Here is a 12,669-nt window from a genome sequence, read left to right as displayed (position 1 = left end):
CCTTCCAAATGACGTGTGTGAATGTTACGGATTGCAAAACTTTCCAAAGGAAGTTCTAAGTCCCCGCAAAATAAAGAACCCCTTAACCACTTAGATCCTCAGGGCGACTTTTAGACGTAGGTACCCTCACGTTAAGGAAGGTAAACCACTGTCAAAGCAGCTACATGGGGGTCACAGTAACTGCACTGCAAACGTGTCTACCATAAGCTGTGATTGTTGGTCTCCGGGTTTAGCGCTGGGCTCAGCCCAGCTCACCTGTGTGGACACGTGTGGACCCCTCACGTTAAGGAAGGTAAACCACTGTCAAAGCAGCTACATGGGGGTCACAGTAACTGCACTGCAAACGTGTCTACCATAAGCTGTGATTGTTGGTCTCCGGGTTTAGCGCTGGGCTCAGCCCAGCTCACCTGTGTGGACACGTGTGGACAGCAGGGAATGCTGAGCGGGTGATGGATTCGGACCGACTGGGGACGCCTGACTGTGTATCAGCGGGGTGGGTGGGTGGGGAGGGATGAAGTGTAGAGAAGGAACACAAACGACCGTGTGTACGTGGTCGCTGGGTCACGAGTAAGACACCACACACACACACACACACACACACACACACACACACGCACGCACACTCACTCACTCACTCACTCACAGGAAGCCAGTCTCTGACTTAGCCAAGACATTGGGGAACAGTTATTCTCTACCTGGGCCATAAATGATGAGATAGTGTTTATCTATAATAAGATGGACTTAGGTTAGACTTGAGCCAACCAGCTGATTTTTCCCAGCAGTGAAATTAATCAGATACAAAACAAAACAAAACAAACCCAAACTAAATCAAAACAAAATCATCTAATATTTTTATTGCCTTCTTTTTCGGGGGGTGCCGGGGGGCGTGGGTAGGTGGGTAGACATAACGTCCATAACAGGAGTTACAGATCTTGAGTGTGCAGCCAGATGGATCTTTACATATGTAACATATGTGTATACTTGTGAAACCCCAACCCAGATAAACGTGGAGAGCATTTGCAGCACCCCAGGAGCTTTCTCATGCACTCTCCCAGAAAATACTCCTGCCCTAGGCAGAGGTAGCTGCTGTATTTTATTTTGCCTCTTCTTGACCTTCACAGAAATGGAATCATATCATAAGCACTCTTTTACGTCTGGCTTCTGAGGTTCATGCTTGTTGCTGTACGTAGCAGTTCATTCTTTTTCATTGCTATACAGCGTATATTCAATTCATTTATCCATTCTCCTATTGAGGGACATTTGGGTTACTTTCAGTGTGGAGGTATTATGAATAAAACTACAATGAACACCCTTGCACATGTCTTTTGGTGAACATAAACACTAATTTCTATTGATTATATACAGGAAATAACCTTGCTAAGGTAGGCTTATGTTTAGCTTTAGTATATTTGTCAAAAGGTTTTCCAGGTTGTGCCAATTTATACTTCCACCAGCAGTGTATGAGATTGGAGAGTTTTCAACATCAGGAATATGACACCTTATCCCCCTTCAACTTTCCTGGCCACTGCCCAGAAGACAGGACTGGAAATACTGGGTTTTGGAGCCAAAATCTCCATGTCTTGGTCAAGCTCTCAGCAGGTAATCAAGGACTCCTTGTGGACCCAGGAGGCCTGGGGCTGGGGAGCTGTGGGTAGCCAGTGGGCTGGGTAGGGGTCTGTGGGGTTGGCCTGTGGGACAGTCCAGGTGCTTCTGAGACCCCAGTGTGTTGTGCTAGTGTCAGGGTGACATCTCCAACCTGCCCACAAATGAAAGGCGGGTAGTGCCATTTATTCTGGAATGAAGTTAAGCCTGGAAACCCACCTACCGTGGTAGAATCTGGTCCTGTTCCCTCGTCCCTGATTCTCCACTCAGCTGCTTACTTCCTCCCTTTCCATCAGAATTAATAGCTGCTTCGAGGATGAGACAAGCACTCTGGTCCAAGGGAGAGGGGAGAGATGGGTGAGATATTCCATGATGTCTGCTGCCCCCACTGAAGAGGCTGAAGAACTGAAAATCCTGGACTCCTGGGAGAGGAAGGAGTATTGAGACAAAGACGGAAGCTGGGGAAGGCTGAGTGGAAGACGGGCTTTTGCCCCAATTAACTTGAAGACGTGTCTTCCAGGGACACTTGCCCTGTTGTTGTCATTCACGTGATGTGGTGTTGTGAGGCTGTGATGGTGCCCACAGTCAAAAAAAAAAAAGGTCAGTGTAAGTCCTTACTTGGTGAGCTCACCTCTGCCACCATGATCTAGGAACACGTGGGGAGCATGAGTGAAAAAGGGAGCCCAGAGTGGTCATTAAGGAACCAGTCAAACCTGGATTGGTGGGTGGGGAGGGATGAAGTGTAGAGAAGGAACACAAACGACCGTGTGTACGTGGTCGCTGGGTCACGAGTAAGACACCACACACACACACACACACACACACACACACACACACACACACGCTCACGCGTCCCTTTGCGCTCTCTGGTGGCGATGATGAGAACTAGAATTTAGGCAGTTTTCTCGCCCAGAAGGACTGAAGTGAAACTCCCAGTTTCATGCGGTTCCTTATCAAAGTCTCCCTAACTTTAAGGCACATTTTGTGAAATCACAAAGCCACAGAATCCCCAGGTTAGCCATGGCCAATCCACACACAATAACTTGGATGTTAAGAATTTCTTAATTATTCCTGTTTTTGCTGCCACTAGACAGGAGCAAAAATCTTACTTCACTTTTTGGTGATCATTTTTCTATTTTTAAGCTTTATTTGATAGATAAAATAAATTAATCAGGATAATAATAATAATGTGTTAAAAACAGAACAGTGGTTCTCACACTTTTGGGGCTCAAGACCCCTTTACTTTACTGAGGGCTCTAAAAATCTTTTGTTTGTCGGTCATGATTACCAATATTTACCATATTAGAAATGGAAAAAAATTTCAATATTGATTGAGTCATTTAATAATTATAATAATAAGCCCATATTACATCTTATTATGTAAGCCCAAATAGGTTTACATAATAAGCCTGTGTAACATAAATAAAATATTTTTAATAATGCTATAAATAACAAAGGTACAAATACAAATAAAATACATTATCATTAGTTACTATAAATAATAGTTTTAATAATAAAATTACAAAGCAAAAATATCTAATTAGGGACTTCCCTGGTGGTCCAGTGGTAAGCAATCCGCCTTACGACTGCAGGGGACAAGGGAAATAAGATCCCACATGCCACGGAGCAACTAAGCCCGCATGACGCAACTACTGAGCTTGCGCACCTCAACTAGAGCCTGTGTGCCGCAGACTACAGAGCCCACACGCTCTGAAGCCCGTGCGCCACAACTAAAGAGGAGCCCGCACGGTGCAATGAAAGATCCCACATGCTGCAACTAAGACCCTACACAGCCAAAAATAAATAAAATAAATAAATAATAAATAAATCTTAAAAAAATATATATATTTAATAAGAAGAGTGGCACTATTTTACACTTTTACAAATCCCTTTAATGTCTGGCTCAATAGAAGACAGCTAGGTTCTCATATCTGCTTCTGAAGCCAATCTGTTGTAATATGTTTTGTTTGAAGTTCACAAAAAATATCCAGACTTACACAGATATGTAGTTGGAAAAGAGAGGAGTAGAATATTTTAATTATCTTTTCAGAGAATTGTGAATACTCTTCTTGGGTTACTGTATCAAAACTCAACAGGCGGGAGTTTCTTGAAGGTTAGTTCCAATGTGGAATCTGAAACCATATCAATGAAGTCTTCATTCTTCAATGAAGTTGCATTAAAATCCACACTTAGGGCTTCCCTGGTGGCGCAGTGGCTGAGAGTCCGCCTGCTAATGCAGGGGACGTGGGTTCGTGCCCCGGTCCGGGAGGATCCCACATGTCGCGAAGCGGCTGGGCCCGTGAGCCATGGCCGCTGAGCCTGCGCGTCCGGAGCCTGTGCTCCGCAACGGGAGAGGCCACAACAGCGAGAGGCCCGCATACAGCAAAAACAAACAAACAAACAAAAACAAACAAACAAAAAAAACAAACCCATATTTATCCTGCACTTTGAATGGATCTCTTACCGGGGTGATTCTGTAACACTACTCACTGGTCATTTGGAAAACATGCAGATCTTCCCAATGTGAACACAGTTCACACATTACACAGTGAGTTTGTAAAACTTTCATTCTTTGATATCACTGCCAATCTTATCAGAGAAGTCTACATATTTGGGAAATTGTCGAGCTCACAATGGCAGATACAGATTTTTCCAGATTTGCATTTTCTCTTGAAAGCTTGAATTTTTTAATTGGCAGCTGTTTCCCTCGAGGTGACAGGCCCACTGCATTCACTTTTGAGAAACAATCTACCAACATTGAAGTCCGACTAACTATAGTTTTCAATCAAGTGAAAATGACATGTGAAAGTGGCGGCTTCCAGGTCCTCACACCTGCAGGCAGACAGAGGACCAGCTCCCCGTGTACCAGCTGTATTCAACAGAGCTCCCTTAGCACTTTCCTCTGCCTCATCAAGGGCACTCTCACGTGAAACTGGCTTTTCCCCAGTGAGTGCATCGTGGGCAAACAGTCTGCTGCCGCGACCTTGATTCCTGCTGTGGCATCAGCAGTTTTACCTGTGCCTGCCTTTGCTCCACCTGTTCAAAAGTCCATGATGGGGAAGAGATGGGTCTGCCGGGAGGATCAGGTTCACCTCTGCCCCGCTGGTTTCCTGCAGCCTCCATCGGGGTGCAGTTCTGTGTCTGCAGCATCGTGTCCCCTGCTGCACCGGCCAGGAGCAAGGCGAGGGCAGGACTCTGGGCTGTGGACCGTCCTATAGACAACTCCTCTGACAAGGACAGCAAACGTGGGTGGAGGCCGTGAGCGGACCTTTGGCTGGGTGTCTGCACTGGCGGGGGGACAGACACACACAGAAGGGGCCTCCGCTTTCCCGACGCCACTCCCACCCCTCTGCCCCAGTGTGGAAAGTGCGGGACCCCCGAAGCCGGCCCCAGAAGGAGGTGCGGGGCTCTGGAGAGGTCATCTCACTCTGGCTGGGTTTTGGGGGAACTTCCTTAGAACCTCTGATCTTGAGAAGGCCCCTCTCTAGCCAGCTCCGCCCCAAGGTGCCTGCAAAATCCTCCTGGGGTGAGAGTGGTGGACAGAGAGAGTGCACGGCCCTCTGTTGCATTGGCACCTGTGTCCCCGCGGCACCCCTGGCCCCGGCCTGGACACGAGGTGGAGGGGGGTGGGCATAGCCCACGGTGACCTCTGAGGGCTCAGTTTCACATCCACAAAGGCCCAGCTGCCCAGCTGCTGTCTCTATGTCTGTCTGAGCTCATTGTTGGAGGGGAAAACGGTTCATCACCTGTGTCAATGTCAACGAGAGTTTGCGGCTGCTGCTCCCTGGGGGAGGGGGCAGCTGGGGCCTGGACACTCCAAGTGCCAAGAGGTTGAACGAGAAACTTCCCAGCCGACCCTTCCCCCGGGCCCCTGGCCATGGGCACCCCGACCATATTCCAGGGCCCCAGGAAAAGGCAGGATCCCTCCTGAGCCCTGAGAGGCGATTTCCTGCACTGTCTTTGGTCAGAAGGCTCCTCTCTGTGTTTCCATTGGTACTTTCCTTTACTCCATGAGCACTGATTAAGCACCTACTGTGTGTCAGGCACTGTGCCGGGCGCTGAGCAAACAAACAGGAGTATGACGTGGGGCTGACACTCAGGTTTCTCCAGATGATGAAATAGATGATGTCAACGGGTTAAGTGCAGGGCAAGAGGGATGCACTGGGGCCTGGAGGAGGGCTCCTAGTCCGGTCAGGGTGGTCAGGGAAGGCTTCCTGGAAGAGGCAATGCTCCACTGATACTTAGAGGCGGGTGGGGTGAGAGAAGGGCCTTCTGAGAAGCATCTGTGGCTCCAGGAGCTTCGAGAAGTCCCGTGTCTGGAGCTGAGGGTGTGTGCAGGCGGGGAGGCTGAGAGGAGGTCACAAAGGGCGGGCGAGCCTCCTGTGGGGTTTCCGTTTCATCCTGAGGCCACTGCTGGAGGAACTGGGGACGGGACCGTGTCCTCATTTTAGGAGGGTGGTTCGGGTGGCCGCAGGATCCCGGAGAGGCTGCAACGAAGTTGGCAAAGTGGGGTGGCTGAGCAGAGATGGCAGAGGGCAGATGGGGGACTCCAGGCAGGGAGCAGGGCAGAGCTCGGAGCTCCGCTGACCGTGGGGCGGGGGCGGGGGATGGCCCTCAGGTTTCTGGTCTGGCGCCTGGGCGTGGCTATGCCATTTTCTGTGCCGTGGTGACCAGAGGAGGGGCAGGGGCCGAGGGGACGTGTGGAATGGCCGCTGGGCACACGGGCCTCACCTCGGGGCCCCCGGGCAGGAGACACAGATTTAGTGCCAGGGAGGCTGGAACTCTGTCCCCACTGACTCACCCTCCCCTCTTAGCTCTGGGACTAAGTTCGTCCCTCTGACAAAGACGAAAATCATTTCTGGGAAGAAGGGACCAGAGTGGAAGCGGCGAGGGGGTGTCAGGGCAGCCAGCAGCACCCTCTAGGCCCGGCGTCAGTGGGGCAGGGTCCCAGGCTTGCTATGGAACCCCAGGCCTGGGTCAGTGCCTGGGATGCAGGGAGCCTCCCACAGGTATGATGAAGGAATCAACGAGTGAACGATGGCGGGGAGTGTGGGCGCCCCCAGAGTTCAGGCTTTGGAGAGTCGGGGGCAAAGGCAGGCGATGGGTCAGGGCAGTTCTTGGCTGGGCTGTGTGTGCCCGGCTCACGGGCTCTGTGGCGGGGGGCAGGCGGGCAGCACAGGCTATAGTCCAGACCTCCAGCCCCAGGGTTGAGTCTGCCGGGGGGTGAGGTTGGGGGTGCTGACTTGGTTTACCTACAGGGGTTCTTCAAGTGTGGTCCCCAAACCCGCAGCCACAGCAATGTCACCGAGACCTTGTTAGAAATGCAAACTTCCAGGCTCCACCCCGGACCTGATGAATCAGGAGCTCTGGGCCAGGGACCCCAAATCTGCATTGACCAAGCCCTGCAGGAGTTCTGATGCCCTCAATCCACTGGGCCAGCGGAGGCCTGGGCTGCTGCACACCACGCTGTGTCCTGAGGGGACAGATATAGGTTAGAAGCCCCATCACTGGGGAGGGGGGGTATGGAGGGAGTTGGGTGTGGGGAGGTGACATGGCGGGTGCAGGCTTTGGAGGAGAGAGTGAGGAATGCTGACGTCCAGCTGAGCAGGGACGCACCCCCTATCTCCCGGCCCGTCACCGGCCCCCCAGGCCTCCCAGGAGGGGAGGGAAGGGCCCCTTCTCAGGGGTCTCAGCACCGAAAACTGTCTAAAACAAACCTCCTACAATTTGGCAGGAAGCGAATCAGTGGGTAATTCAGAACATCAATTGCGGTTTTCATGCAGGGATGAATTATATGGGGCTTGGGAGCCCAGGGCTGGTCTGCTCCAGCCAGCACACTGGCTGGGTACAACACATTAAGGCAGCGGCGGTGGCTCCTGTCTATTGCCAGACGTCACAGGGCGGGGCTGGTGAGAGTGAGGGCACAGAGGCCTGGGTGCTGGTCTCAGCTCTGCTTCCTCTTTGCTATGGGGCCTTAAGGGAGTTGCTCAACCATTCTGGGCCCCGTCTCGTCATCAATAAAATGGAGTCATCGCAGCACCTGCCTCAGGCTGTTCCTGGGTGGCTGCCGTGAGAACATCCCGGCTGACGTTTGTTAAGCGTTTGCAAGGCCCTCTGTACAGATGGCCTCATTAAGCCTTGCAGGGACCCCCGAGGTGGGCGCTTTACCCCCATTTCCCAGGTGAGGAAACGAGGTGCAGACGCTACCCTGATGGGCATCCATGTGAGTGGCAGAGCCGTCTGCCTCTGCGCTGCGCGTCCACTCACTGCGTCTCCAGTGCCTTGGGGGAAGCCTGGTCTGTGGCAGAAAATTGAGGGGCGACTCCTTTTCGGTTCTCCGTTCCTTCTGCCTCACCTACTCTGAGCTGGCCCTGGGCGTCGGGTGGGCCTGGTCTGTGGCAGAAAATTGAGGGGCGACTCCTTTTCGGTTCTCCGTTCCTTCTGCCTCACCTACTCTGAGCTGGCCCTGGGCCGTCGGGTGGGCTCAAGACAGGGGTGGGGGTGGGTGGAGGAGCCAGGAGGGGCTTGCGGGCTGTCCCTGAGGGGCCCCTGGCAGCAGGGAGGCAGGTGGGCCGGGCCTCGGCCCCTGCTGAGCTGGGTTCCTCCGCCTTGCAGACCAGAGCCCGGCTGACCTGTGTCGGCCATTGCGGGGGGGCCATGGCCCCCACCCACGGCCTCACCGAGCTTTGCTCCCCTGGTCAGACACTTCCTTCCTTGCCTTGTGGCCTCCCACCCTGGGGGACAAGAGCGACCCTGGAAGCCCGCGGACCAAGGCTGCACCCCTTGCGGGTCACCTCCCACCCCGCCTCCCTCCCAAGTGGCCCCTCTCCCTGGTCTTCAGCCCTTTGGTCTGACAGTTGAGCGGCCAAGTCACAGATCTGAGAGGACCCTGGTCACACAGACCCGGCTTCTGGTCGTGGCTGCCGCCGACTCCCCCTGGACTTTAAAAAGAGGCCCAGGGGAGGCTGCCAGGCTCACCCCGAGGATGCCAGGCCCGGCCCAGTCACCGTACATGGTGAACCCAGTTTATGGATGAGGAAGCAGGGGCTCGGAGAACCCCATGCAGCTGGGTTTTAGGGTGCGGTGTGGACGGCCTGCAGCTGCGGGTGGGGTGAATGTTGCGGGGGGGAGCTGAGGCCAGCCCCCTACCCCGGGCCCAAGCAGGGGTTGTTGATGAGGCTGGAGTAGGCACAGGATAAGCTCTGTTTCAGCATCTCACACAAAACAGCACAAAATGGATTTCTAGAGGGCAAGGGACCACTTCGGGAGACCAACAGAGGGACGAGGTTCTAGGGGTCAGGTCTGGGGCCGCGGTGTAAACGTGTGGATTACTCACCCTACGGAACAACCGGGCAGGCCTGAGACGGGCCGAAACGCTGGGTACTGGGCGCGGGGTGGGGGTGGGGTGCGGGCGGGGTGCTGCATCTGCAGGAAGGGGTCTGTGGGCCGTGGAGTTGGTCAGGTTACAGTGTCAGGGTTAGAGGAGGTGGTGCTCAGGTCAGAATTGGGCTAGAGTTCAGGTCCGGAAGTGACCGGCTTTGGGGCAGTGTGACAGGAGCCTGGGGCTGGGGGTTGGAAGTCCTGGCCCCCGCCATGCAGCCTCTTTTCTCTGGGCCGCCGTCTGTCTCGGGCACAGCGACCCGGCTGGACAGTCTTCCATCCTACGATCCTCTTGGAGGTACCAGAGCTGGCCAGGGGAGGCCAGGCCCTGCGGGGGGAGCTGGATTCTGGCTGGGAACGTGGGAGGTCACTGGGCCTGGGTAGGCTCTGCTCTCTGAGCTCCCCGAGCCCGCCTGAACCGTGACCACGGGCCCTGCCCAACATCCCAGAGGGTATTCGCTTCCTATTTCCAAAGCTACACAAATTTAGCGTCTCACATTTCTGGAGGTCAGCAGCCCGAAGTCATTCTCACTGGGTGAAAGATAAGGCGTCGCCGGGCTGCTCCCTCTGGAGGCTCTGAGTGAGAATCTGTTTCCTGCATGCCTGGGTTTGCGGCCCCTTCCCGCTCACAGCCAGCATCCTCCCTTCTCTGGCCTCTGCCTCTTTTGTCATCCCCTACCGCTGACCCTGACGCTCTCGCCTCGTCTCCTAAGGACCCGTGTGGTTAAGTGGGGCCCCCGCGGACGATCCAGGAGAATCTCCCCGACTCAAGCTCCTTATTTAATCAGATTTGCCAAGTCCCTTTTGCCTAGAAGGTGACACAGTCCCATTTTCATTAGGACATGACATTATGGTTTTTCTGGGGGGCGGGCGGTGCATTGTTCAGCCGACCACGGGGAATTCTGCCTGCGCCTCTCCAGGCCACGGACCCTGATTCTGGCTCTGTGTCTGGAGAGGCGCGTCTGTGCCAGACTCAGTCTTAAACTTCCCAGGGACAGCTCCTGTCCACAGGCAGGACGGGAGGGGATTGACCTGGCCCCTGGGCGGATGAGCTCTGAGGTGGGGGGACCTTTTGAGGACAATTTTAAGCAAGCGCAGGGGACAGGCTGCAGAGGCACTGGGACAGACAGCAGGGTCTTGGGGCTGCTACTTCCAGCGGGGGGCCTCACAGCTGGGTGTGGGCAGCCTGCAGCCGCAGATCGCAGGCCTGCGGGTGGGCTCCGGGGCCTCTGCGCCCACCCCACACAGAGGAGCAGGTGCCAGGGCAACAGGGCCTAACAGCCCCATGTTTGAAGGCCGTCTCTGGCAGAGAGCAGGAGAGGCCCAGGAGAGGTGGGTGGGCGTGAGGCCCAGGAGAGGTGGGTGGGGGTGGAGGCAGGCGGGGCGAGGGAGGTGTGGGCGGAGTCAGGACACGGGGGCCTGGGACAGGGGTCCCCATGCAGCCTGAGGATGAATCAAGCCCCACCGAGGCCGCGGTTCCTGGTGGTCCCTGTGGAGGGGAGTGTCCACTGGGAGGGTCCCAGTCACCATGTCTTTCTGAGATCATCTGCTCGCCTACTTTTTAGGTCCTTTTGCCCCTGTTTCACTCTTCTATTTGTCAATCTGTTCTCTTTGTTTTTCCTTTTCAAAAAGCGGGATAATCCATGCAGATGATTCATTTTGTTTTTGTGCATATTAAGGTTTTGTATGAAAGTTATTGCAAAAGTTATAAACCTAATAAACCAATGCGATAAACTCCCACAGACTCATCCCCAGCCCCCAGATTCCTTCTCTGATCCCCAGCTGCTCCTCTGGTTTCCATCCCAGCCCCTCCACCTGGGATCCTGTACCGCCCCCCGCCCCCCCATATAACCTCCCAGACCCTGTTCTCCCTCCCTGGCAGCCTACTTGCATGGAGGCTTCCCAAAGGTGACCTGACCAAAGCCAAATCACAGCAACTTCTGCTGGCCCAGAGGGAGGGGCCTCTACCCCTCCCTGGCACTTGGGTATGTCCCCCGAGGAGACCCCTGTCTACGAGCTCTGTTCCCACCCGACTGACACTTGGCTAGAGCTCCCCAGCCTCTTGCTGCTGACAAGGCCTTTCCTGGCCTCCGAGAGGGGTCAGCGTACTGCTTGTCCTGCCCCAGCCTGGGCTCCCAGCCCATGAGATGACCAACAATAATAGCCACTGGATTAACATAGCAGGCATTGTCTTCCTCTGACCATAGGGTGGGTATTAGGTGTTCATCCATCATCCTAAAAATAGCCAGTAAACAGGTGCAGCCCCTGCACACCAGCCCCCTGGATGCTGTTGGCATGTGGCTGGTGACAGAGGGTGGGTCAGGGGAGAGGGGGAGTTAGTTTCACCAAGTTCCAGGCACGGGGTGTGGGGCGCCGTTTGGAACCTGAGAAACCCACCAGGAGAGGGTGCAGAGCATCTGCGGACCCTCAGATGCCACGAGCTTGAAGGTCAGCTCAGCCCCAGGACCCTCACTGGACCCCCTCAGCACTGTTTACATCACCCCCAGGTCCAGGCGTCTGCCTGGCGCACGTGTACCAGAGCCTCAGAAGATGCCCGAATGTCAAGCCTTTTGCCCTCTTGGAGACTGGGCTGTGGGGCCTGGTTTCCACATTCCCTTGCGAGAGATGCAGGGCCAGCGAGACGGCCCCCCTTCCTCCGGGCCTCCCGGTGCCCTGGCGCCATCCCGGCTTGGAGCCCCATCCAGTCTGCTATCCATTCCCCCTTTCTGGGGCTGCCGTCTCCTAGGTGGTGGCCGCTGTGTGCAGAGGTGCCGTGTCCTCCTGAGCCTGGCACACGTGTGTCTTCAAGCCCGCGAGCTGCCGTGCATGCTGCGGTGTCCCCTTCGTGAGGTGTGTGTGTGGTGGGCGGGGGTGGGGGGAGCGGGGAGGCGGGAGGGGCTGCGGCTGTTCTATTTTTACCCACCAGTTGCTGTGGGCCGTAGTTTTCATAGCTTCCCCTCCACTTGCCTCCTACAGTCTGCAGTCAACCGCAAGGCGAGACCATCTCACTCACGGAGACCCAGGAAGGTGAGTGTCCACCGCCCGGGCAGTGGAGCTGGGGCTCCGGACTCAGGAGCAAGGGAGGGCTCGGATGGTGAAGATGGTCTCGCCTGTGCCACTGGCTTTGCTAGTGGACGGCCCTAAGACAGTCCCACAGCATTCGGTCCCGTAGGGCGGCCTCTGCCCTGCAAGGCTGTGGCTGGAGGTGAGCCCCTGCCCGTTCGGAGCCGTGAGCAGGATTTTCCCGGCTGCCCAGGGAGCCCCCGGCAGAGCCTGGAGGATCGTTTTCACACCACAGCCCAGCCGTCCCAGGAGGGAGAGGGGCGCGTTGGGGACCAGAGCGGGCAGAGGGGCTGCATTTGGAAGTTGAGGGAGAGCTTGGTGAGCAGTGCAGGGGGCGACCCCCGGGTCGGAGGAGGAGGGAGCGGGGGGCAGGACTCGGGGGCTGGAAGGCTGCACCTATGCCCGTGCCACCGACCAAGGAAGCCGTCCTGGCTCTTTGTTCTTTGTCTTTGACAACTCGCTTGGCGCCCTTTGCTATCTGCACAGTGGACAGAGCAGGTGTGGGCAGAGCGCCAGCCAGCCTCCTGGCTCTGGCGCAGAAGGGGGGCTCTTGGGGGAAGGCAGGGGGGACAGCACTGGTATGGGAGCTCGAGATCCTGTGAGCACATCAGTGAGGACCCTAGG

The 12,669-nt window shown here is 55.5% G+C and overlaps 1 protein-coding gene across 1 annotated transcript in view; it reads left to right on the top strand.

The window, feature by feature from the left end:
* Nucleotides 1–6,591: 6,591 nt before the first annotated feature.
* The window catches only part of TNNI1 (troponin I1, slow skeletal type), an 18,903-nt gene continuing 12,825 nt past the window's right edge, over nt 6,592–12,669 (top strand). Inside the window, 2 exon segments of the mRNA XM_007456142.1 lie at nt 6,592–6,611; nt 11,959–12,012. Of these exon segments, the coding sequence (XP_007456204.1) occupies nt 6,592–6,611; nt 11,959–12,012 (74 nt within the window).

The sequence above is a fragment of the Lipotes vexillifer genome, unplaced genomic scaffold, assembly GCF_000442215.2.
Source record: "Lipotes vexillifer unplaced genomic scaffold, Lipotes_vexillifer_v1.1 scaffold1201, whole genome shotgun sequence".
Classification (NCBI taxonomy): Eukaryota; Metazoa; Chordata; class Mammalia; order Artiodactyla; family Lipotidae; genus Lipotes; species Lipotes vexillifer.
This window is presented reverse-complemented; position numbering and strand designations above follow the sequence as displayed.